General features: G+C 31.8%; 2 protein-coding genes and 1 pseudogene across 2 annotated transcripts; 2 read left to right on the top strand and 1 right to left on the bottom strand.

Annotated features, from left to right (window-relative positions):
• Window positions 1-3,161: 3,161 nt before the first annotated feature.
• On the top strand, window positions 3,162-7,635 carry LOC107941121 (UPF0481 protein At3g47200-like; annotated as a pseudogene).
• A 4,024-nt stretch (window positions 7,636-11,659) lies between these two features.
• LOC107941120 (uncharacterized) lies at window positions 11,660-13,612 on the bottom strand. The gene is made up of 4 exons (XM_016874647.1): window positions 13,068-13,612; window positions 12,668-12,956; window positions 12,201-12,280; window positions 11,660-11,975 (listed from the first exon to the last, which is right to left on the bottom strand). The coding sequence occupies exons 1-4, from the start codon at window positions 13,610-13,612 to the stop codon at window positions 11,660-11,662; spliced, it is 1,230 nt and encodes a 409-aa protein (XP_016730136.1).
• An 8,470-nt stretch (window positions 13,613-22,082) lies between these two features.
• LOC107942419 (UPF0481 protein At3g47200) lies at window positions 22,083-24,341 on the top strand. Its single transcript, XM_041101521.1, has 2 exons — window positions 22,083-22,735; window positions 23,529-24,341. Exons 1-2 carry the CDS (start codon window positions 22,493-22,495, stop codon window positions 24,255-24,257), a joined length of 972 nt encoding a protein of 323 aa, XP_040957455.1. The 5' UTR covers window positions 22,083-22,492; the 3' UTR covers window positions 24,258-24,341.
• Window positions 24,342-24,916: the final 575 nt, after the last annotated feature.

The raw sequence follows: 24,916 nt of genomic DNA, 5'->3' as shown, positions 1-24,916 counted from the left end.
TCAATTAAGTATATTTATAGTGTCCTAATGTCCTTCAATTATTTGAAATTCAATTAATTTTTTTGATTCGAAATTTCATATGATTGCTTGTGTATATGTTCATTTTGAGTTGCTTCGACAACGAATGTGACGTTTTGCGTCTGATTGTCTCTTGAATTAGGTGTAAGGTATTACACGAGGGCACGAATCGATGGCAAGTGGCATGCCGCATATCGCTAATGCTAATGCGGCATCTTTCCACATCATGAAATATTTAAATAATAAAAAATTCTAAAAAGTTAATAAAATTTATTTTTAAAAAAACTAAAAAATGCATGTCCACAATCAACTTGAATAAGTGGATGTTCATATTTATTTGCATTTAGACATGCATTTGTTCAAGTCCATTTTGGATGTGATTTTTTATATTATTATTAAAATCTATAAAAAAATTATTGAAAATTATAGAAAGTTATAAAAAATATAGAAATTATTAAAAGAAACAAATAATTAGAAAAATCTTACTCATTCATACTCGTGTCCAATATGAACATGAGTAAACAATCCAGACTAAAAAAAAGGATATATTAAGAGATAAAATTTTAAAAAAATCTAAAAATTAATAAGAATTATAAAAATGCAAGTTTAGAATGAACCTAGACAAAAGAACGTTTAAGCTTATTTAAACCAAGACATCTATTTGTTCATATTCATTTTAAAATTGATTTTTTAAATAATATTACGAATTTTTATAATATCAAAAAAAATAATTTTTTGAAAATAAATTTTCAATTATATATATTTTTTTGAAAGGTAAATTCATTAATTCATTCGATGAATGGAACCATATAATTCAGAGAAAAAAATAGCAAATATTCGTTGTAGATGATAAAGGACAAGCTCCATTAACACAACAAAGAGCACGACATATCTGGAGTGATTGCAAGCACTTAATACAATAAGGAAATCAACCCAGGATATGGTCCAAAGCGGCGAGCAAAAATCAACAAAAGAATTGAGCCTAAAGCGGCAAGCAAAAATCAACAAAAGAATTGAACATTCACCAAACTAGAGAGGACGACAATAAAATCATCCCTAAAATCAATTGTAAACTAAGATTACGTGCATAAGCAAGACTAAAAAACGTGTTACAAGAGATGAAAAAAAATTCTAAAACCGAAGACTGACTAAACAATTGAAAAACAAACAAAAAAACATATAAAACTTGAGACAACATAGGTCCAAATCGATACTTGAAATCATTTATTATTCTAAAATACTTTCAAAACAGAAACAGATTAAGAAGTTGACGAAGAGCCACCCACTTTCCAAGAAAAGCTACTAGTGACCGATGGAGTTTTAGTGAGTGAATGACAGACACCATCAGCTGTCTATCACAACTTGTGAAGACAACAAAGATACCCACAAAATAGATCTACAAATTGAAAAGAAAGAAAACATGTGTAGTGAATAAGAAAAAGAAAGAAAGAAAGGGTTGATGGGATGATGGGAGAGGAAAAAGGCGGGAGATAACTAACCCAGAGGCTAACACTGTCACTTAGCAAAACAAAAAATAATTATATATATATATATATTTAAAATTCAATGCTAATATCTTTTGTTTTTTAATAGTGTTCTATATTATTTATTTATTTATTTGAATTTTGAATGTCATCTCTTTTTTTAAGTTTGAATTGCTTACTTGAATTCATATTGGATATAAGTATTTACTCATACAATTAAGATTTTTATATCATTTGTTGCTTTTAATTTTTTTATATTTTTTATTATATTTTAAATAATTTTTTTTATAAAATTTTAATAATTATTTTAAAAAATTTATGTCTAGATTTAACTTATATAAATTAATATCTAGATGCAAATGAACTTCAACGTATATTTCTTCAAGTTTATTTTAGCTTGTATTTTTAATATTTTTTAAATAGTATTTTAGAATTTTCTGTTGGCCAGACAAAATGTCACCTCTGCATCAGCTATATGTAGTAAGCTACGTGTCATCACCTTGTATAATGGTTAACCCAATCAACTTTAACGAAGAAGCTTAATTGACATTTTCCTTTTTTGTCAATAAAGACATATTCAAGGGCAGCAGCAAGGGCAAGAAGAGGCTTGATCTTCCTAAAATTGATCTCTTGAAAATTTATAAAATTATAAATAATATATGGTAAAATTATAATTTGACTCTCAAAATAATAAAATTTGATTTAATCTTAAAAATTATAAAAATATAAGTTAATATATTAATAAAATTGCATTTTAATTTTTATAAAAATATATAATTTAGTGAAAATTTTCTTTTTAATATAGACTTTTTTTTTAAAAAAAAATACAAAATTTCCTAGAATATACCAAAATAATTTTAGCCCAAAACTATTGCGCCAAATGCAATTTCTAAAAATGATTTCAAACATTTGTTTAACCTCCAAAATTATTTGCAATACTAGGATTTGTTGATTCAATTTTTTGTATTTTTATCTCCATTAAATTATAAATTACATATTTTCTCATAAGTGATTTTGGGTTTTTGAATATTTAGTAGGGTGATCAATTCAATTCACTATTCATCACAATTTGGTTTAGTTGGGTTTGATTTTTCTATATTAATTTTTTGACAACATGATCTTTGTTTTATGACTTTAATATTATTTAGTAAAACTTCAAGGTCCTTTTTCATAAATATTTTTAAAATACAATAATTTTCAACTACTTTTAAATTTTTTTCAATATTTAAAATATAAAATATAAAATATTTATTTTTATACCATAAATGCAGATAAAATTACATCTCATACCTTTCATGTCGACTTTCCAGTTTTCGTTCTCTACACAAATATTTAGACTCCATCTATTATACAAGTGATATTAGCTTAAACTTTGTTACATAACATTATATGTTTGAAGGTTTTTTAAAATAATACAAAAATATAGCAATGTTGAGATACTTTTCTTGCAGCGGCTGTTTTGGTGTTCCTTTACATTAGCAATAATATCTTATATGCCTTGATAATGGAGATAAAAGAATTATATTTACAAGCAAGCCTCATTTTTTAATAAAAAATAAGTAAATTAATCTTTATATATTAGATTTATGAGTAAATTGATCTTGTTAAAAACTAGTCTTTATATGTCAGGATGAGATATATGTGGCACGTCATATGTCAATGTCTGATCATTTCGTAAGTCACATCAGTTTTTAATAGTACATATGAATGAAAATTTTAAGACAAAAAAATAAAATTACTCTTTGATTTAACTTAGAAGGATTAATTTATTTATTTTTTGAGTAAAAAGAATAAAAATACAATCTCACTCCTAAGGAACTTGTATTTGACCCATTTTAAGTGTTGCTTTTAGAGAAAAAAACAGAATGACTTCAACCCGGATCTTATACACACATTGAAGAAAGGTATATTTCACCCTTTTTCTTTTCACATTTTGTTTGCTTCCGTTATCTCTTTTGAAGCAAAAATGGAGGGAGTGGAGTGGGTTATTGAAGTTGATGAAAAACTTAAAACCATGGTGGACTCAGAGATGGAACATTGGAGGAAACGATCAATCTATAAAGCACCTCCCAACATCACTGGTCTAAACAACTAAGCTTACATCCCTAAAGTCGTCTCTTTAGCCCTTACCATCATGGCCAACCTCTTCTTAACCCCATGGAAGATCACAAACAACGAGCCCTCCTTCATTTTCCCAAGAGATCAGGTAAACCACTACGATCGTTTGTTGAATCTTTAGCTAAAGATTTACAGCAACTGAGAGATTGTTATGAGTTGCTTGATCCAAGGTGGCAAGATGATGATCACAAGTATATGCAGTTGATGATTCTTGATGGCTGTTTCATGTTGGAAATCTCGTGTCTTGATACTCATACAATGGAAGATTATGCTGAAACCGACCCAATCTTTAGCAACCATGGGCAGATACATATTATACCATTTATTAAACGAGATATGTTAATGCTCGAGAATCAATTGCCAATGCAAGTTCTTCGTAGCTTAGTTGATGTTGATAGCAATGGAACCAAGGTAATCCCTAGTCTTTGGACCCATTATTGAATCACTACTAGTTGGTTAAATTATGCTCTTTAATTTCGTCATTTTTAGTCCCTATACTTTTTTTAATTTTGAAATTCTAGTTGTCGAAGCCTTTTTTTTTTGAGAAAGGGTCGACTTTTTGGTTTAAAAAAACGAAAATGGAGTCGCCACCAATCCTTTTTTTTAGGTGTAATCGGATCACCTCATAATTTAATCATTTTAATAAAAGTTTAAACTTACTAAAACGATAATTTTTTGTCTATAAAATCCAGAAAACGGGTTCAGGAGTCAGTTACGCATGAGGAAGGATTAGCACTCTCGATGCGCCCAAAATTGGTACCTAATTACTTAATGTCTTAAGTGTCGAAAGTCAAAGATTTGAAAGGAAATTTAAAATACGATCCCTTTTTTATAATGCTATTTTAAAAAAAACACTTGAATAGATCGAAACAAATATTAAAGACTCTCTTGTCTCGAGATAGCAAAATGCCACATCCCGTGCGTTAGGACACGACACATTGAACCATTGAGAATGAGCTTGCCTTTAATTTTTAAAACTCATGCAATGAAGTTTAAAAAGGGATATTCAATTGTTTAAGTCAGATGAAAAATCGAAGCCCATTAAGTTAGGGCACGATTTTTCAAAATTCCAAATATAGAATATTGCCTTTATTTAAAAAATCATCGTTTCGAGAGAACAAAATGTCATATCCAATGAGTAGGACACAACGTATCGAATTCCCGAGAATGAGCTTTTTATTTATGTTTTGATTAAAAACAATACTCGATTACTTAGGTTCAACGAGGAAAATTGGAACCCAATAAGTTAGGGCTCAATCTTCTCGAAAATCTCAAATACTGAGTATTGCTTTATCTTGAAATCTTTTTGAATAAAATGATTTCAAAACTTAAACCATATTAAACGTAACTTTTTGAGTAAATAAAGCGCGATGGAATCATAATGTACAATGTAAAGTGATAATTTATAAACAAAATGTATACTCACGAACGACAAATAATCAATAAATACAAACTAAAAAATTCAATACACATAATAGCAATAATCATATAATATGTTATCTTAACATCTATATTAATAACAAAACGTGATGAGTAATAGGAAAATCTAAAACAATATAAAACAACATCAAGCAAACAGTACAAAAGAAAGTTTTTTTTAAAAAACGTTATAAAGGCAATTTAAAAAATATAAAGTAAAATTTAAAAAAAAAACTAATATATAAATTAATTCAAAATAAAACAACAATATATATAGAACGAACTAAAATAAATCATTTGTAAAAATATTTATAATTACACATACATAATTCAACTCCTATTGTCTCAATATAAAACATAAGATATATATAAAGATATTTGAAAACGAGATATATATTATACAGAAAAGTATAGAATAAATAATAATAGTTTTAAAAGAAAACAATATATAGCTTATAATAAACAATATATAGATGAAATTTAAAATAAAACTAGAATTAAAACCAATAATATATATAAATATTTAAAATGGATAATAGTTTAATATGGTTTAAAATGCATAATATATGAAAAACTTAAAATAAATAATTATTGAAAAATTTAAAATGAATAATATAAAGTTCAAAATGGGTAAAAACCGTAATAAAATAAACAAGGAGGACTAAAATCAAATGGCGCTCTAAGGTCGAGGACCAAATGGGTAATAAAACCCAAATTCGGACACGTGTCCATTGTTTTAGCGCATCAGTGAACTGAGGATAGAATTGAAAAAACAAGTGAAATTCTGGGGCTAAATTTTAAAAAAATAATAAACAAAAAAGGGAGTAAACTAAAAGAGCCATAAACGCGGAGGGACCTAGGTTGTAAATATCCCATTTAAGGAAGACGCACTGATCCTCCCCTCGGGTCGGGTCACCGCGCGGGTCAATGGCCGCTAAACGGCATCGTTTTTACACTAGGACCGCTAGCTCAAAACAGCGTCGTATTATACTACTATTTAAGCAAAAAAATTTCTAAAAAAACATTTGCAGCCCATGTTTAAAAAAAAATTTGCTTCCTTCCTATGCTAGGGTTTTGGTCTTGGGTTTTAGTTTGTAAATGGACGGTTTAATTTTTGGACTTTATATTTATTTGGTTTCTTTTTTGTGTTTGGGCCCAGGCAGAATAGGCCTATTACACCAGTCATTGCCAGATGATAATTGTTAAATTCATCTAGTTAAGTTTTGCTATTTCTAAAATTTGAAATGGCAAAAATAGTATCACATGTGTAATGACATGTCAGTTTATTATTTTCACATATTACTCACTAAAAATTCAATTAATGGATTAACAGGGGCTAAAGCCAAAAGCTTATCTTTGGAAAACTAATTTATAAACTTTTAAAGGGGTCAAAGTACAATTTTATCATTATATATGCTTGTTATTTTAGAATTTTAAAGGGATTAAACTGAAAAATTTTCATCTTTGGGGCAAGTGGGGCAAAGTGTATTTTTACCATTAAATTAACATATAATTTTAAATACTTCAAGAGACTAAAATAATAATTGGCCATTGTTTAGGGGAGGGAGGCAGGCGGTGACATCCCTGTGGTTTAACGACATCTTTGGAGTCAAGATTGGAATTTCAAAATTAGAAGAAAAGTACAGGCTTTGGAATAATGCATCTAAAGAATATGAACTAAATCTACAAATGTACACATAGTACAAGACTAATAATTGGATTTAACTAAATGGATTTAACTGCTACTATTTGGATCATGACCAAAATTTCAAATTTCAAAAAGTATAGAGATTAAATTCACAACTTTTGTAAAAAAAACGGAGATTAATAGCAAAATTTAATCATTTAAGTTCTACACTGATGCAAGATGATGAATTTGTGAACAAACTTATACTCAAGTTCAACACCTCCAATATGCCTATCTCATTTGCGGGAAGTTGCTTACATGTATTGAAAGTGTATCGAAAGAGTCTCCTTTCGGACATACCAAGTTGTCGACAACAAAAAAAAAATGTCACTCGCATCTCAGACCACACTACGAAGATGGGGACGACATCATTAGATCCGCAATAGAGCTCAATGAAGCCGGAATCAGATTCAAGAAAAGTAAAACTATTAGCCTCAAGGATATTACATTTCATGGAGGGGTCCTTAAGCTATCAGTTATCATCATAGATGTTGCCACAGAATCCAAGCTTTTAAACCTAGTAGCATTCGAGAGTTTGCATGTTAGCGCAGGTACTGAGATTACATCCTATATATTTTTCATGGCCAACATTATACACAATAAGAAAGATGTGGCCCTTTTACACTCAAAAGGAATCATTCAAAATGCACTTGGGAGTGACAAAGCAGTGGCTAACATGTTCAAGTCATTGTCAAAAGACATCACGTTGGACCCAAATAATAGCCTAGGTGAAGTAAGCAAGATGGTGAACAAGTATTGTAAGAAACCATGGAATGAATGGCGTGCTAATCTCATTCACACTTACTTCAAAATCCATGGGTTATACTTTCTTTAATTAGTGTTATCTTTCTTTTTGCACTTATAATAGCACAAAATATATATTTTATATGGTTTGTCTACAACAGCTAGTTTAACAAGCCTACCTCCATATGTTATAAGTTTGTATGTTCTTTCAACAATATTGTATAGAGTGGTTGTGGATTTTGTTCTTTTCTCTCAAAGTTAATGGTATTGTTGCCAATTTGCTCTTTCTACTAGATTTGTCATAAATAAGCAAAATTATATACAACTGAAATATGTTTTAGGTCAACCTAGCTTTTTGTCACAATTGAAGGATTTGGGTTGTAATAGATGCTGACCATGAGATTTGACCTTTAATTGGATTAACGGCTTCTTCGTAAATTGCCTTTTGTTTCTCAATAGTGTAACATGCATCCACATAAGTTTCTGGTTTCTTTTTTTTTTTGAACCAAACGGCCAAAATGCATGACCACAAGGAATACTAGATAACTCCACTTCCTACAGCCACATGGCTTATCATCTAGGTCCACTGTGAACTAGTTCATAGGACATCTGATTTGAAATTTTCTTAAAGTTGGTGGTTGTGACCGATATTGTCCTGAAATTTCCTTACTGTTATCAAGCTTCTTTTGAATCTTAGGGCAAAGTGGACCAGAACACTTGTCTGCTGCATTTCTTTTTACATAGAACCTTTTCATCAACTTGCATCCGATGTTTTTAGCCATAGTTAAGATTGACTTGTCCTTCGCATCCAATACCTACCTGTTCAAACACTCACACAAGTTATTCAACAACATATCACTCTTTGGTATGGTGCTGAAATGAGACATCAACCATGCTTTTGTTGGTTTATTCAAAAGCTACTTATGTGCATCTGGATTCATTGCTTTTAAGTTATCCATGCAATTGTTGAAGTTTTCCATGTTCGTGCAACACCTCATAGTGTTATGGAGTTAGAAATTTAGTTTCACAATCCGTGCAATACCTAAAATTAGCCTAAATCAGTCTAATTCTCGTAAAGTGAGAATTCTCGATAGAAATTCTCCAAGGCATCAAAAATAAAATGAAAGAAACTAAAAGCAAAAGAACAACACAAGAACAGAAAATGCCACAAAAAAGTAATGCGAGAAAGACCTCTATTTATAGTTGAGCTCCGCCACATCTAATGATACAAATTGAGTTACATCAATGGTAAAATTAATCTGCAGCCCGTGACAATAGTGCATCCTTCATTGCCTCGAAACCCATATTTTTGAAGTTGCTATGCAAATGCCTAGCACATCTACGCTCATCTTTCGAAAACAACGTACCCAATACAGATACTAATCCCTACAATTAATAAATAAATGATAGATAACTAAATTGAATAGAAAATTAAACAGTTAAAATACATACCTTTTTTTTATTAGACATCCATGTCCAAAAATGTTGATTTTTAATGTACTTTCACTTAAGAGTTTAATGAACCAACCCATGTGTCTGTAGTTTCAACTTGAACCACCGCCTAGGTTATTGGGAAGATATAATGATTCGCATCAATGGCAACAGCACTCAACAACTGTTCTTCAAACTTGCCTTTAGTAAAGGACTGCAATGAGCCAATCTTGGCACACATGCTTTGAAACAAATGAGCATTCTTTGGAACAAACCACACTGGAACCTGGATTAGTGTTTCTTATCTCTTCTGCATAACTCTCAACTTTAGAGTATTGCTCACTGAAATTTCCTTGAAATATTTTCAAGGCTAGTTGTTTTGCCCTAAAAAACTTAGACCTTGGGACAATCAACACATAATCCTTGTAAACTCTAAAATGAAGATAGAGAAATTTGGATCAACAATAAAACAATGCATATACTTATTGCATAACCACTTGTAATCCATATTCCTATTTGCATAATCTTTACAACATGTATGTTTCGATTTGTACGTTCGAATCTGAAAGGTTGGGTGATTATGATCTTTAGTGAACTTCCTACCATATACGGTCTAACCTGTTGGGTTATAAACTAAGAGCAATCAAGTTTAGCAGAAACTTAAGCAGCAAGAATCGAGACTTGCTGCAGAAACAAAGCAGCAAAACAAACAGAATTTTAAAGTAAAGCTAAATAGATGGAGAGCATGTGGATGAAAACTTCATTGAGTCCAGTCTTATTCAAAAATGGCATGAAGCCAATACATAAAACCAAGCTTCTAGCTTGTCAAAAATAGTAAGTCAACCTAACCAATACCTACTACCACTAAGTAGCCTAGTAACTTGAAGTGATTAACTTGTACACATAAACAAAGCTGATTAATTAGCTCAACCACTATCAATATTACATCAAATATCAACCTAACATAGTTCAAAATGAACTAAATTACATTACATCAACTAAGGATTACAAAAAGAAACAAAACATCAATGTTTGCACGTGAAACCAACAGCAGCTCTTCCATGGCATATGCTTGGTTGGCTTGTTGCTGCATGCTGACCAACCTTTAACACTCGTCCTTGGTTGGCATACTGCAAATTCCCATCTTAGTTCTCAAATGTCGAAACCTTGTAACATTAAGAGCTTTTGTTAAAATATCAGCTAATTGCTCTTCAGAACTGCAATGAACCAGTTTTACTTCATGAGCCTGCTCCATTTCCCTAACAGCATGGAGTTTGATATTGAAGTGTTTTGTTCTCCCATGAAAAACAGGGTTCTTTGCAATTGCAATAGCAAATTGATTGTCATACATTATCTCTGTTGCTTCATTTTGTTCAAGGCTAAGATCGGTTAGAATTTTTCTAAGCCAAATAGCTTGATTAACTGCTGCAGCAACTGCTACATACTCAGCTTCTGCAGTTGATTGAGCTACTACTGTCTGCTTCTTCGAACTCCAGCAAAACATAGCTGACCTGAGATTGAAAACAGAACCAAAGGTGCTTTTTATATCATCCATTGAACCAGCCCAGTCACTGTCACTGTATCCAGCTAGTTTCAAATGTTCAGCCTTGCTAAACAACATGCCATAGCTTAAGGTTCCCTTGATGTATCTAAGAACTCTCTTGGCAGTTTTAAAATGACTTTCATTGCAACAATGCATGAATCTCGAGAGTAAACTAGCAGCATACATTATGTCTGACCTAGTGGCAGTTAAATATAACAAACAACCAACTAGACTTCTATAGGTTGTTTCACAAACTTTCTCAAAAGTACCTTGGCTCGATAGCCTTTCTCCAACAACAACTGGTGTGCTGGTTGCTTTACAGTTCTACATTGAGAACTTGTTTAGAATCTTCATTGCAAAGGCTCTTTGACTTAAGTAGATTCCTTCCTGTGCTTGTGTTACTTCCATACCTAAGAAGTAGGACATCAACCCTAAATCTGACATTTCAAAGTTCTATTGCATTTTGGTTTTGAAGCTGACCAACATTGCTTGATCTCCTCCTGTCACCAAGAGGTCATCAACATATAGGGACACAATGAGTTGAGTTTCAACATCTGTCTTTTTAAAATACAATGTTGGCTCACTAATACTCCTTTCGAATCCCAGACTGATTAAGTATCCATCAATTATGCTGTACCAGGCCCTTGGTGCTTGTTTCAAGCCATACAAGGCTTTGTTCAACTTGTACACCATTTCTTTTTTACAAATTACTTCGAAGCCTTGAGGTTGCTCCACATAAATCTCTTCTTCAAGGAATCCATTGAGAAATGTTGACTTCACATCAAGCTAGTGGATTTTCCACTGGTTTTTTGCTGCTAAGGCAACTAGCAGTCTGATGGTATCAAGCCTGGCCACTGGTGCAAAGGTCTCTAGGTAGTCTAATCCATACTTCTGACTAAAGCCTTTGGCAACTAACCTTGCCTTCAATCTGTTTAAGCTACCATCAGCATTGTGCTTAACCCGATAGACCCATTTAACCCTAATGATCTTCCTATTTGCTGGTTTTTCAACTAGATTCCAAGTTTGATTCTTCTCAATCATACTGATCTCATCAGTCATTGCTTGCTTCCACCCCTGCTGACCTTCAGCCTCTTCAAAACAACTTGGTTCAACTATGACTACTCGAGCTCTTTCATAAATATCAATCAATGGTCGAGTGCCCCTGACTGGTTCATCATCAACATCCATTTCAAAACTGTCCTGATCATTTTCAACTTAGTCTGATGCAAAATATTCAGAGACTGCCTCTGGTTCATTTTTCTCCCAATTCCAGCTTGCTTTTTCATTAAACACAACATCTCTGTTCACAAGGATTTTATTTGTAGAGGGATCCAGTATTTTATAGCCATTTTTTACTGTGTTATAGCCTACCGAAATTCCTACTTGAGCCTTTTTATCCAGCTTGCGTCTTTTCACAGCTGGAACTTGTGCATAACATGTGCAACCAAAGGTTCTGAGATGAGCCAGTGATGGCTTGAATCCAAACCAGGCTTCAAATGGAGTTTTCTGAGCTAGGGCCTTAGTAGGAAGTCTATTTTGAAGATAAACAACAGTGTTTACTGCCTCAGCCCACAAGGTTTTGGGCAAATTCTTCTCAAACAGAAGACACCTGGCCATATCCATCAAACTTCTGTTTTTTCTTTCACTGACCCCTTTCTGCTGAGGTGTATAGACATTTGTCAGCTGATGTTTAATGCATGCATCTTCACATTGTGCTTGAAACTGAGCTGAGGTGTACTCAGTTCCATTATCTAACCTTAGTGTCTTAAGCTTGCAGCTAGTTTCAGTTTCAGCAGCAAATTTAAACTTCAAAAATACAGGGGCCACTTTTGATTTCTGTTTCAAGAAATAAATCCAGCAATATCTTGTACAATCATCAATGAAAAGAATAAAGTACCTATTCCCATTGAGTGATTCAGTCTTCATTGGGCCACACACATCAATGTGCACAAGCTGCAGCCTTTCTGAGGCTCTCCAGGCTTTGTTGGTTGGAAATGGCAGTCTTGCTTGTTTTCCTAGTAGACATACCTCATAGACTTCATCATTCTTTACTGAGCTGGTGAAGTTTTAAGCCAAACCTTCATTGACCATCTAAGCCATTGATTTGAAGTTTACATGTCCAAGCCTCTGGTGCTAAAGCTTGGAGTCATCAATAGAGGCAGTACAGGCTGAGTGTGAGTCATTTGGCCAATCAACTTCAAAGCATTTATTAGTCATAGTGACTGTCACAAAGCTTGATCCATTTGGATTAGAAATTTTGCATTCCTTCTCTTTGAACACCACTGAGTAGCCTTTCTCGAGCAGTTGAGCTATACTGAGAAGGTTTCTATCAATTTCAGGTACCAGGAGCACATTTGAAATGACTTTGCCATCTGTAGGAGTGCAAATTAGCACATCCCCTTTTCCTTCAGCCTTTATGAACTGACCATTCTCAACTTTCACTTTGGTCTTGCAGGTTCTATCCAAGGTTTTAAAAATAGTTACATCTGGTGACATGTGATTTATCCAACCACTGTCCAACAGCCAAACATTTGAAAATAGTTACATCTGGTTCTGCCTTGGTTTGCCCTTGTTTTTGCAGACCTTTTCAACATATCCCATCTTTTTGCAATATTAGCATTACACATCTGGTCTAAACCAGTAATTTGCTTCAAGATGACCAGCCCTTTTGCAATGCCTGCAATGTTGGTCCCTCCTTTTTGTGTTTTCATGCTTAGACTTGTCCCTCCAAGTCTTTTTACTTTTATAGGCAGAGGCATTCGATGTTGGCTTAGCTTTGGCTTGGAAAACTCCTTCTTGGTGCTCTTCTAGTCTGCTAGCCCTTCTCTGCTCTTGTGCATACAATGCATTAATTAACTCAGTTAAGGAAATAGTTGTCAAATCCCTTGAGTCTTCGAGAGATGAGATTTTTTCCTCATACCTCTCAGGTAAAGTAGATATAACTTTCTCCACTATTCTGGCTTTACTGAATTGCTCTCCAATGAGCCTTATGCTGTTTACCACAGCCATTATTCTATCTGAATACTGCTTGACTGTTTCTTCCTCTTTCATCTTTAGATTCTCGAAATCCCTTCTCAGATTTAATAGCTGTTGTTGCCTTGTTCTTTCAGTTCCTTGAAACTCTTCTTTCAATTTATCCCAAGCTTCCTTTGGTGTTGCCCAGGCCATGATTCTAGTGAAGATCACATCTGACACACAGTTTTGTATGCATGACATGGACTTGTGCCTCTTTGTTCTTTCATCAGCATGCTGTCTTATCTAAGCAACTGTTGGATTGGCTCTAAGAGGTGCTGGCTCAGCATCTGAGTTGACTACTTCCCATAGGTTGAATTCCTGCAGGTAGGTCCTCATTTTGACTATCCAAATATGAAAGCCCTCTCCATTGAAGACTGGTGGTGCAGCTGGTGAAAAGCCTGATGAAGCCATAGTTTCTGGTGTTAAGCTATAACAGGTCCTCTAAGATTATAGCTTTAGATACCAATTGTTGGGTTATAAACTAAGAGCAATCAAGTTCAGCAGAAACTTGAGCAGCAAGAATCGAGACTTGCGGCAGAAACAAAGCAGCAAAACAAACAGAATTTTAAAGTAAAGTTAAATAGATGGAGAGCATGTGGATGAAAACTTCATTGAGTTCATTCATAGTCAAAAATGGCATGAAGCCAATACATAAAACCAAGCTTCTAGCTTGTCAAAAATAGTAAGTCAACCTAACCAATACCTACTACCACTAAGTAGCCTAGTAACTTGAAGTGATTAACTTGTACACATAAACAAAGCTGATTAATCAGCTCAATCACTATCAATATTACATCAAATATCAACCTAAAATAGTTCAAAATGAACTAAATTACATTACAGCAACTAAGGATTACAAAAAGAAACAAAACATCAATGTTTGCACGTGAAACCAGCAGCAGCTCTTGCATAGCATATGCTTGGTTGGCTTGTTGCTACATGCTGACCAACCTTTAGCACAACCACACGCATCTTTACAAACAACCCTAACCCTTAGTTTGCCATCTTTCTTGAAAATTACATTCACCCTATCTTTAATGGTAGCCTTTAATTTCTTTTTATCAGCAAACAACATTCCAACAGAAAATATTTGATCATCCATGTCAAACACTGAATTAAACTCAAGCCATTTCTTAGTTGATTTGTTAACTTACTCAGTGTCAGAATCACCAATACTATACCCCATTATCCCTCCTACATCTCCATCATCACTCTCAATTGGAATGTCTAAAGCTTGATCAAACATAACATCATCACCCTACTTAATTTCATACTCATTGCAATTAAAATCACTATCACTATGAAAACCTATACAAAACATGAAGGAATAATTAATATTAATGTGATAAAATAAAATATTTGATGCTTTTAGAATTTTGGAGCAGTGAATAAAATCATTCAAAGTTTGGTGATAGAATTTTGATTATTGAAAAAACAACTTTTTTCTTAACAATATAATAAGCAATAAATTTGGCAAATCCCTTTTACACCAAACCTTCAAATATTGGTGTGAGCTTCCTAATGATATGATGGGGTACATAGTGGGGAAATTTTATTGGTCGGATCAAATCCAAATACGTGTAGTTTGTAAGAATTGGCGTCAAGTACCCATGGTTGACTGATGAAGCTGCATAGATAATGACATACCAATGGATGCAATTAGAGGAAGGCAAAAGAGTGTTTCGGGACACTTCATTCAACAAAGTGGTATACATTGATAAAAGCATTAAGGGAGAAGAGAGAGATATTTTTCTTAAAGATAAAGTTGAGAGTAGTAGATACGGATGGGTACTTTTTCAAAAGTATCCCATGTATCTCCTTTTATAGAGATATGTCTATTTTTGGCACTCTGGATGTAGGTTATCATATTTATGGTAGTCTTTTGTGGCGACCTTTTACTCAAGTTTAGCAAATTTTAAGTGTCTTGTTTTTAGGATACACAAACATGAAGGAATAATTAATATTAATGTACGTAAAATCACAGTTTGAACAAAATATAAGCAGCAAAAAAGATCAAACATAAATATCTACAACCATTGTCTGAATCAAAATGTCAATATCGAGATGTAGTAGCAGCACTTGTCGAGCACGTCAAACAATCAATGAGGACATCATATTTAGTTATAGAAAACATGAAATTTGGAAAACAAAAAAAATCGTCAAGGTCTTCTAAGCACTCGAAAACCTAACTAGATGAAATTATTTTCAAAAAGTGTTTTTTGGTGCTTAGAGACCTTATGCTTGGGGATATTTATAGTGGTGGTTTCCTATCAAAATCAACCTGTCACATACCCCACTATCACATAAAGTGAAAATAGTGGGCAAAATGTGGAAATGAAAACGTGGGGGTTATTCCCATGAACCATACACGTCTAATATTCTCCTACTTGGTTCGTATTGCCCATGAAAGCTTAAATTCGAAACATAATACACGAATTATGGTGATATTTTCTCTTAGAATTGGAGTACTATCTTCCATGTATCACAATGTACCATGCCCAAATTTCTTAATGAATAAACCTAATGTTTATTCCAGGTCCAAACTTTAGTAACATTTCTCAAAACAATCAAATTAATTTGCGCACAAAATATGAGAAACACCAAACTTAATAGAGTTTCTTTATAATCGTTATTATAATGAAAATTTACTATGTGGGAACAAGTCCCATAGTGACAGCATGATCCTTAAATTTGTATGGTGGCATGCCTTTAGTCAAAGGATCAGCTAACATCTGCTTAGTGTTAATCCGTTCAATGACCACTTTCTTTTCTTTAGCACGTTCTCTTATGGCTAAATACTTAATTTCGGTAGGTTTGCTTCGACTTCTAGTTTTGTTGTTTTTAGCCATAAAGACAGCAGTTGAATTGTCACAATATATCATCAACGGCCCAGAAATTAAATCCACAAGTCTAAGCCCAGATATGAAACTCTTCAACCATACTCCATGTCAGGTAGCCTCAAAACATGAAACAAACTTAGCCTCCATAGTGGAAGTAGCAGTTAAGAACTGTTTGACGCTCCTCCAAGGTATAGTTCTGCCAGCAAACATAAATATGTAACCTAATGTTAATTTACGTAAATTAACATAGCTAGAAAAGTCTAAATCGGAGTAGCAAATCACCTCCAAATTATCTGATCGTTTGTACGTAAGCATGTAATCCTTTGTTCTTTTAAGATATCTCAAAACTTTCTTTGTAACTCTCCAATGGTCAATACCTAGATTACTTTGATATCTTCCCAACATTCCAACTTCAAATACAATGTCAGGTCTTGTGTAGACTTCAGCATACATTAGGCTTCCAACAACAGAAGCATATGGACTGTTTTTCATTTGCTCCCTCTCAAATTTGTTCTTCGGGCATTGGTTCAAGTTGAACTTATCACCCTTCACAATAGGAGCAACACTCGGTAAATAATCTGAAATCTAAAATCTTTCTAAAACTTTGTTGAGATAGGTTTCTTGAGATAGACCTAAGGTACAACAATGTCTATCAGGTGAATCTTAATGCCAATGACATAAGACTCATCACTCATATAATTCATATCAAAATTTTTACAAAGAAATTGTTTCACCTCATGTAGCATACCCTTTTCATTTGTTGCAAGTAAAATGTCATCCACATATAGAATAAGGAAACAACTTTAACTCCCACTGACCTTCTAGTATATGTATTGATCCATGACATTCTCGACAAAACCAAACGAAAAGACAACTTTATGAAAATTTAAAAATTACTATTGTGAGGCTTGTTTCAATCCATATATGGACTTCTTTAGCTTTCATACCAAATTTCCACCATCATTAAAGGAGAATCCTTCAAGTTGTTTCATATACACCTCTTCCTCTAGGTCACCATTGAGAAAGACAGTTTTTCATCCATTTGTTGCAACTAAAGATCAAAATGTGCTACTAATGCTAACACAATGCGCAAGGAATCTTTCTTAGATACAGGACTGAAAGTCTTAGTATAATTTATTCCTTCTCACTGAGTGAATCCTTTCGCAACGAGTCTAGCTTTATATTTTTCTATGTTGCCTATTGAGTCTCTTTTTTTGTTTTGAAGACCCATTTACATCCAATGGCTTTTACAACTTCAAGCAATGACACAAGATCCAAAATATCATTACTTTTCATGGAATCCATCTCTTCTTTCATAACATTATACCACAATTCTGACTCTTTGTAACTCATGGCTTGTGAAAATGACTTAGGATCATTTTCAACTCCAATATTATAATCAAACTCTTGTAGATACACAATATAGTCACTAGAAATTGTTGATTTCCTTTCTCTAGTAGATATCCTCAATGTTGAACCAACATTTTCTTATGGATCATGTTGTTCAACTGATTGTTCAATAATTTTTAGATTTTCTTGAACAACTTGGTCTACTAGAGTGTTTTCAGTAGCTTGTGGATTTCCATTAATTTGTTGTTCAACACCCAGTTCAGCTTGAAGGGTGTTTTGTATGATAACCAATCTCTCACATGAGGTAGAAAGTTAACCTACGAAAACCCGAGACAGATCGCTCCCCACTAATTGAGTCATCCTCAAGAAACTTTGCATTTCTCGATTCCACAATTCTAGTGCTATGAGATGGGCTATAAAATTTGTATCCTTTGGACCTTTTGGCATATCCAACGAAATACTCACTAATTGTCCTTAGGTCTAGTTTCTTTTCTTGTGGATTATAAACTCTTACTTCAAAAGGACATCCCTATACGCATATATGTCGCAAAATCGATTTACTTTAACATGTGTTTCAATTGTACCAAATTATAACAAATTGCTAATTTTATTATCATTCTTTTTAATTTGTATCCACATATAAGTATTATTGTGACATTTACTACGGGAAATGTCTAAATCAATGTGAAGTCTATAATGCCACTAAGTAAATAAATATAATTTCCAAATAATTATATGTACTATTTGCTTCAGGGAATATGCCAAAATCTTCAAAGGTCCAAAAATCTATTAAAAGCAAACTTTGAGAGTGCATCTTATTTTCCAGGTGTACAACAGGTACATAACCAATGACTTTTCATACATAAGTTTTCTCTCTTGCAAGTTCTAATCAGTAATATTTTACCATGTAATTTTAATTGAGAACTTATTCTGAATACTGTAGACTTATACTCACAGTTTTTTAAAAAACTTGCAACTTTAGGTGCATCCAACCATAATAAGCTTTAGATAGAATTATCATATTCTATTGCTCATAAGTAGATCTTTCATAGTCAAATATTTTGCTTTCAACCCTTTAATGGGGATGATGACAAAAGAATATCACAAAGATTATAAAATAAATATAAATTAATAACCCAATCCCTTTTTTTATTCATATGAAATATAATATTTTCCTCATTCACAATCTCAATATGAGATCCATTACAAATATCTTTTAAAAGTAATGTATTAATCATTACAAATTTTGTGTTTTTTAGATATTGATATATCAGCTCTTCTGGAGCTTTCAACTAATTTTATACTATCTAATATTGGAATAATATTTATTTGTTTCAATACCAAATAAGATAAATATTTTCTATCTGTAATAATAGAATTCATTACTACATTTTCATATCCTTCCTCAAAAAATATTAATAGAAACAAAATATTTGGGCATACACCACATAATTGGCCAATAATATTTCATATCACATTGATAACATAAGTTATCTTATAAGTTATTTTAAATCAAAATATATCCATTCATGTTTTCATGATTATTCTCCAATTATAATAAACATGATATAATAAATAAAACATAGTAAAATATACCTGAAGATCTTTAACATCATCGTCACCACCTTGACCATTATCACGAGCACGATTACAAGTAGTAAAACAATTTTGTTTTCATAATAACATTTATAATCTAGTTGTAAAAATCATTTAATAAACAATCAAAATTTTTGTGTACGATGCTTGAAAATTATCCGATACACATTGTGCCAAATTTCAATACCACATATATATTATAAAATTTTATGTTGCTCTAATAAAATATTTATAAATTCAATTTAAAAGATATAATACAATCATTCAATATTAGTAAGTTAACAAGACTAAATAGACATAAAATTTTTCTTTAATCAACAATGATAGGTTAATAACACTTTCTACCATAATTTCAATCAAATTCAAGAACAAACAACAAGAAAAAAAAATTAACATAAAAATATTATGCATAATATAACTTAATTAAAAAAACTTCAAAAAATAGAAAATATATATATATCATATTAATAACAAACATATCTAATAAACAATTATATCTTTTATATAAAAAAATTGAACCTAAGAAAGACAAAAATCAAATACCATCAAAATGTGAAATTTATGTTAAATAAAAATTAGTGGTAATCATACCTCAATTGAAAAAGAAAATGTAGTTGAAATATAAAAGTTTCTTACCAAATCTATTATTTACCCATGCTTGTACAATTATAAATAAAAAATTGGGAATAAGAACCATAATCCATTCTGGGATTGAATCTTTCAACATCTTGAAGATGAAGTTGTAAGGGTGAAAGTTTAAGGTGAAAAGGAATTTGATTTGTGGGACGACTTCAAAAAATTTTGAAAAAATAGAGAATCGTTGTGTTGATAACGTGTTATAAAATAAAGAGAGATGGAAAGAATAAAGAACAAAGAAAATATGAAAACAATAGAGAATGTACTTCATTAATCAAAGGGATGATTACAATGCTGCATCAGAGTCTTTATTTATAGGCATAAGAAGTATAAAAGAAGTAAAGATCTAATTCTAATAACTATTAGAATTTAAAGTACATCAAAATTTTATCTTGATCATGATGGACATTCACTTAATAAGATATTGATAACAACTTGAAAATAAATTCTCAATTATATATATCTTTTTTTAAATTCAATGTGAATGCCTTTTGTTTTTTTTAATAGTATTATATATTATTTATTTATTTGAATTTTGAATGTTATCTCTCAATTTTTTTTTTAAGTTTGAATTGCTTACTTGAATTCATATTGGATACAAGTATTTACTCATACAAGTAAGGTTTTTATAATCATTTGTTCTTTTAATTTTTTATAATTTTTTTATATTTTAAAAAAAAATTTATAACATTTTAATAATTATTTTAAAAAAATTATGTTAACTTATATAAATTAATGTCTAGATGCCAATAAACTTAAACGTACATTTGTTAAAGTTTACTCTAGCTTACATTTTTACTATTTTTTTAATATTTTTAAAAAAAATTATTAATTTTCTGGAATTTTTTTGTTGACCAGACAAAATGTCATCTCTGCATCAGCTATACGTGGTAAGCTATGTGCCATCATCTTGTGTAATGCTTTAACTAAGAAGTTTAATTGACTTTTTCTTTTTTTCTGTCAATAAAGACATATTCAAGGGCAGCAACAAGGGCAAGACTTGATGTTCCTAAAATTGATAATACCCTTTTAGATCTCTTGAAAATTTATAAAATTATAAATAATTTAATTCTTAAAATGATAAAAATTTAATTTAATCTTAAAAATTATAAAGATGTACGTTAACATATTAATAAAATTGCATTTTAATTTTTATAAAAATATATAATTTAGTGAAAATTTTCTTTTTAATATAGACTTTTTTTTTTAAACAAAATACAAAATTTCCTAGAATATACCAAAATAATTGTAGTCCAAAACGATTGCACCAAATGCAATTTCTAAAAATGATTTTAAACATTTGTTTAACCTCCAAAATTATTTGCAATACTAGGATTTCTTGATTAAATTTTTTGTATTTTTATCTCCATTAAATTATAAATTACATATTCTTTCATAAGAATAAAAAAACAATATTATTTGCTTTTGGGTTTTTGAATATTTAATAGAGTGATATCAATTTAATTTAGTCAAGTTTTTTAACTATTCATCACAATAAAATTCGATTCTATTCTATTTCAGATAATCGAGACTTTTAAAACTATATTTCATAAATCGTTTAAATACCTCGATTTAAATTTTTCGTTCTCTTCACTAATATTTGGACTCCATCTTTTATACAAGTGGTATTAGCGAAAACTCTGTTACATGACATTATATGTTTGAAGGGTTTTTCTTTTTTCTTTTTTTAGAAATATGTTTGAAGGTGTTTTAAAATAATACAAAAATATAGCAATGTTGAGATACTTTTCTTGCAGCGGCTGTTTTGGGGTTCTTTTACAGTAATTTGTTTCACATATCTTACATGCCTTGATAACGGAGATAAGAATTATATATAAAAGCAATCAATTTTATTAGGAATTAACTTGTATTTTATTTTTTTATTTAAAAAAAAGTAAATTAATCCTTATATAATAGATTTAAGAGTAAACTGATACTCTTAAAAATTGGTCTTTATATATAAGCATGAAATATACGTGGCACGCCACATGTCAGTGTTTGATTATTTCGTTAGCCACATCAGTTTTTAATAATACATACGAATGAAAGTTTTAAGACAAAAAAAAAATTAACATAAAAAGATTGGTTTATTTATTTCTAGTTAAAAAGAACAAAATACAATCTGACAAACTTGTATTTCACCCATTTAAGTGTTGCTTTTAACATAAAAAGAGAAAAAAACAGAATGACTTCAACCCGGATCTTATACACATTGAAGAAAGGGATTTTTCACCCTTTTTCTTTTCACATTTTGTTTGTTCCCGTTATCTCTTTTGAAGCAAAAATGGGGAGAGCGGAGTGGTTTATTGAAGTTGATGAAGATCTTCAAACCATGGTGGCCTCAGAGACAGAGATGAAACATTGGATGAAACGATCAATCTATAAAGTACCTCCCTACATCACTGATCTAAACAACAAAGCTTACATCCCTCAAGTCGTCTCTTTCGGCCCTTACCATCATGGCCAACCTCATCTTAACGCCATGGAAGATCACAAACAACGAGCCCTCCTTCATTTTCTCAAGAGATAAGGCAAACCACTAGAATTGTTTGTTGAATCTTTAGATAAAGATTTACAGCAACTTAGAGATTGTTATGAGTTGCTTGATCCAATGTGGCAAGATGATGATCACAAGTTTATGCAGTTGATGATTCTTGATGGTTGTTTCATGTTGGAAATCTTGTGTTTTGATACCCATACAATGGAAGATTATGCTGAAACCGACCCAATCTTTAGCAATCATGGGAAGATACATATTATACCATTTATTAAACGAGATATGCTAATGCTCGAGAATCAATTGCCAATGCAACTTCTTCATAGCTTAGTTGCTGTTGATAGCAATGGAACCAAGGTAATCCCTAGTCTTTGGACCCATTATTGAATCACTACTAGTTGGTTAAATTATGCTATTAGTCTTTGTTCTTTGATTTTATCATTTTTAGTTTCTCTACGTTCCAAATTTTGAAGTTCCAGTCTTTGCCAAATGATAATTGTTAAATTCATTCGGTTAAGTTTTGATATTTCCAAAATCTGATGTGGTAAAAATAGTAATGACATGTCAGTTTGTTATTTCCATATATTACTCACTAAAAATCCAATTAATAGATTAACGGGGGCTAAAGCCAAAAGTTTATCTTTGGGGAACTAAATTATAAAATTTGAAAGGGGTCAAAGTACAGTTTTATCTTTATATATGCTTATTGTTTTAGGATTTTAAAAGGATTAAATTGAAATTTTTTCACCTTTAGGGTGAGGGGAGCAAAGTGTATTTTTACCATTAAATTAACTTATAATTTTAAATACTTCAAGAGACTAAAATAATAATTCGCCATTGTTTAGGGGGGGAGGTAGGCGGCGACATCCTTGCGGTTTAACGACGATCTTTAGAGTCATGATTGGAATTTCAAAATTAGAAGAAAAGTGTAGGGCCTTAGAATAATGTATCTAAAGAATATGAACTAAATCTACAAATGTACACATAGTACAAGATTAATAATTGAATTTAACCAAACGAATTTAACTGCTATTGTTTGGGTAGTGACCAAAATTTCAAATTTAAAAAAGTATAGAGATTAAATTCACAACTTTTATAATAAATGGGATTAATAGCATAATTTAATCATTTAAGTTTTACACTCATGCAGGATGAAGAATTTATGAACAAACTTATACTCAAGTTCTACTCCTCCAATACGGCTGTCTCATGTGTGGGAAGTTGCTTACACGTATTGGAAGTGTATCGAAAGAGTCTCCTTCCGGACATACCAAGTCGTCGACAACAAAGAAAACGTCATTGGCATCGCAGACCACACTACAAAGATGGGGATGACATCATTAGATCTGCAATGGAGCTCAACGAAGCCGGAATCAGATTCAAGAAAAGTAAAACTATTAGCCTCAAGGATATAACATTCCGTGGAGGGATCCTTAAGCTACCAGTTATCATCATAGATGATGCCACGGAATCCATGTTTCTAAACCTAGTAGCATTCGAGCGTTTGCATGTTGGGCTAGGTAATGAGATTTCATCCTACATACTTTTCATGGACAACATAATAGACAATGAGAAAGATGTGGCCCTTTTACACTCAAAAGGGATCATTCAAAATGCTCTTGAGAGTGACAAAGCAGTGGCTAACATGTTCAACTCATTGTCAAAAGACATCACATTGGACCCAAATAATAACCTATATGAAGTAAGGAAGATGGTGAATGGGTATTGTAAGAAACCATGGAATGAATGGCGTGCTAATCTCATTCACACTTACTTCACAAATCCATGGGCTATTCTTTCTTTGATTGGGGTTATCTTTCTCTTTGCACTCACAATAGCACAAACTGTTTATTCTATATTGTCTGTCTACAACAACTAGTTTAACAACCCCACCTCCATATGTTATAAGTCTGTATGTTCTTTCGACAATATTGTATAAAGCGGTTGTGGATTTTGTTCTTTTCATTCGAACTTAATGGTATTGTTTCCAATTTGCTCTTTTTACTAGATTTGTCATAAATAAGTATATTATATACGGCCAAAAAATGTTTTAGGTCTACCTGGCTGTTTTTTCACAATCGGAGGATTGGGTTGTAAGTAGATGTTGGCCATGAGATTTGACCTTTAATTGGATTAACGACTTCTTTGTAAATTGCCTTTTGTGTCTCAATAGTGTAACATACATCCACATAAGCGTCTGGTTCCTCTTTGTTGAACCAATGGCCAAAATGCATGACCACAAGAAATACTAGATAACTCCACTTCCTACAGCTACATGACTTCTCATCTAGGTCCACTGTGAACTGGTTCATAGGACATCTGATTTGGAATTTTCTTAAAGTTGGTGGTTGTGGTCAATATTTTCCTGAAATTTCCTTATTCTTATCAAGCTTCTTTTGAATCTTAGGGCAAAGTGGACCAGAACACTTGTCTGCTGCATTTCTTTTCACATAGAACCTATTCATCAACTTGCACTTGATGTTTTCAGCCATAGTTAAGATTGACTTGTCCCTTGCATCCAATCAAACACTCACACAA

The sequence above is a fragment of the Gossypium hirsutum genome, chromosome D09, assembly GCF_007990345.1.
Source record: "Gossypium hirsutum isolate 1008001.06 chromosome D09, Gossypium_hirsutum_v2.1, whole genome shotgun sequence".
NCBI lineage: Eukaryota > Viridiplantae > Streptophyta > Magnoliopsida > Malvales > Malvaceae > Gossypium > Gossypium hirsutum.
This window is presented reverse-complemented; position numbering and strand designations above follow the sequence as displayed.

Excerpts from the sequence above, each read along its gene's own strand:
- LOC107941120 (XM_016874647.1), bottom strand. The coding sequence starts at position 13,612 with ATGGCCTGGGCAACACCAAAGGAAGCTTGGGATAAATTGAAAGAAGAG. Across the intron at positions 12,957-13,067 it reads TACTGGTTTAGACCAGATGT|TGGTTGGATAAATCACATGT; the intron begins GTAATGCTAATA and ends GCTGTTGGACAG. Across the intron at positions 11,976-12,200 it reads TGCAAGCTTAAGACACTAAG|ACTTCCTACTAAGGCCCTAG; the intron begins GTTAGATAATGG and ends TCTTCAAAATAG.
- LOC107942419 (XM_041101521.1), top strand. The coding sequence starts at position 22,493 with ATGTGGCAAGATGATGATCACAAGTTTATGCAGTTGATGATTCTTGAT. Across the intron at positions 22,736-23,528 it reads TTGATAGCAATGGAACCAAG|GATGAAGAATTTATGAACAA; the intron begins GTAATCCCTAGT and ends ACACTCATGCAG.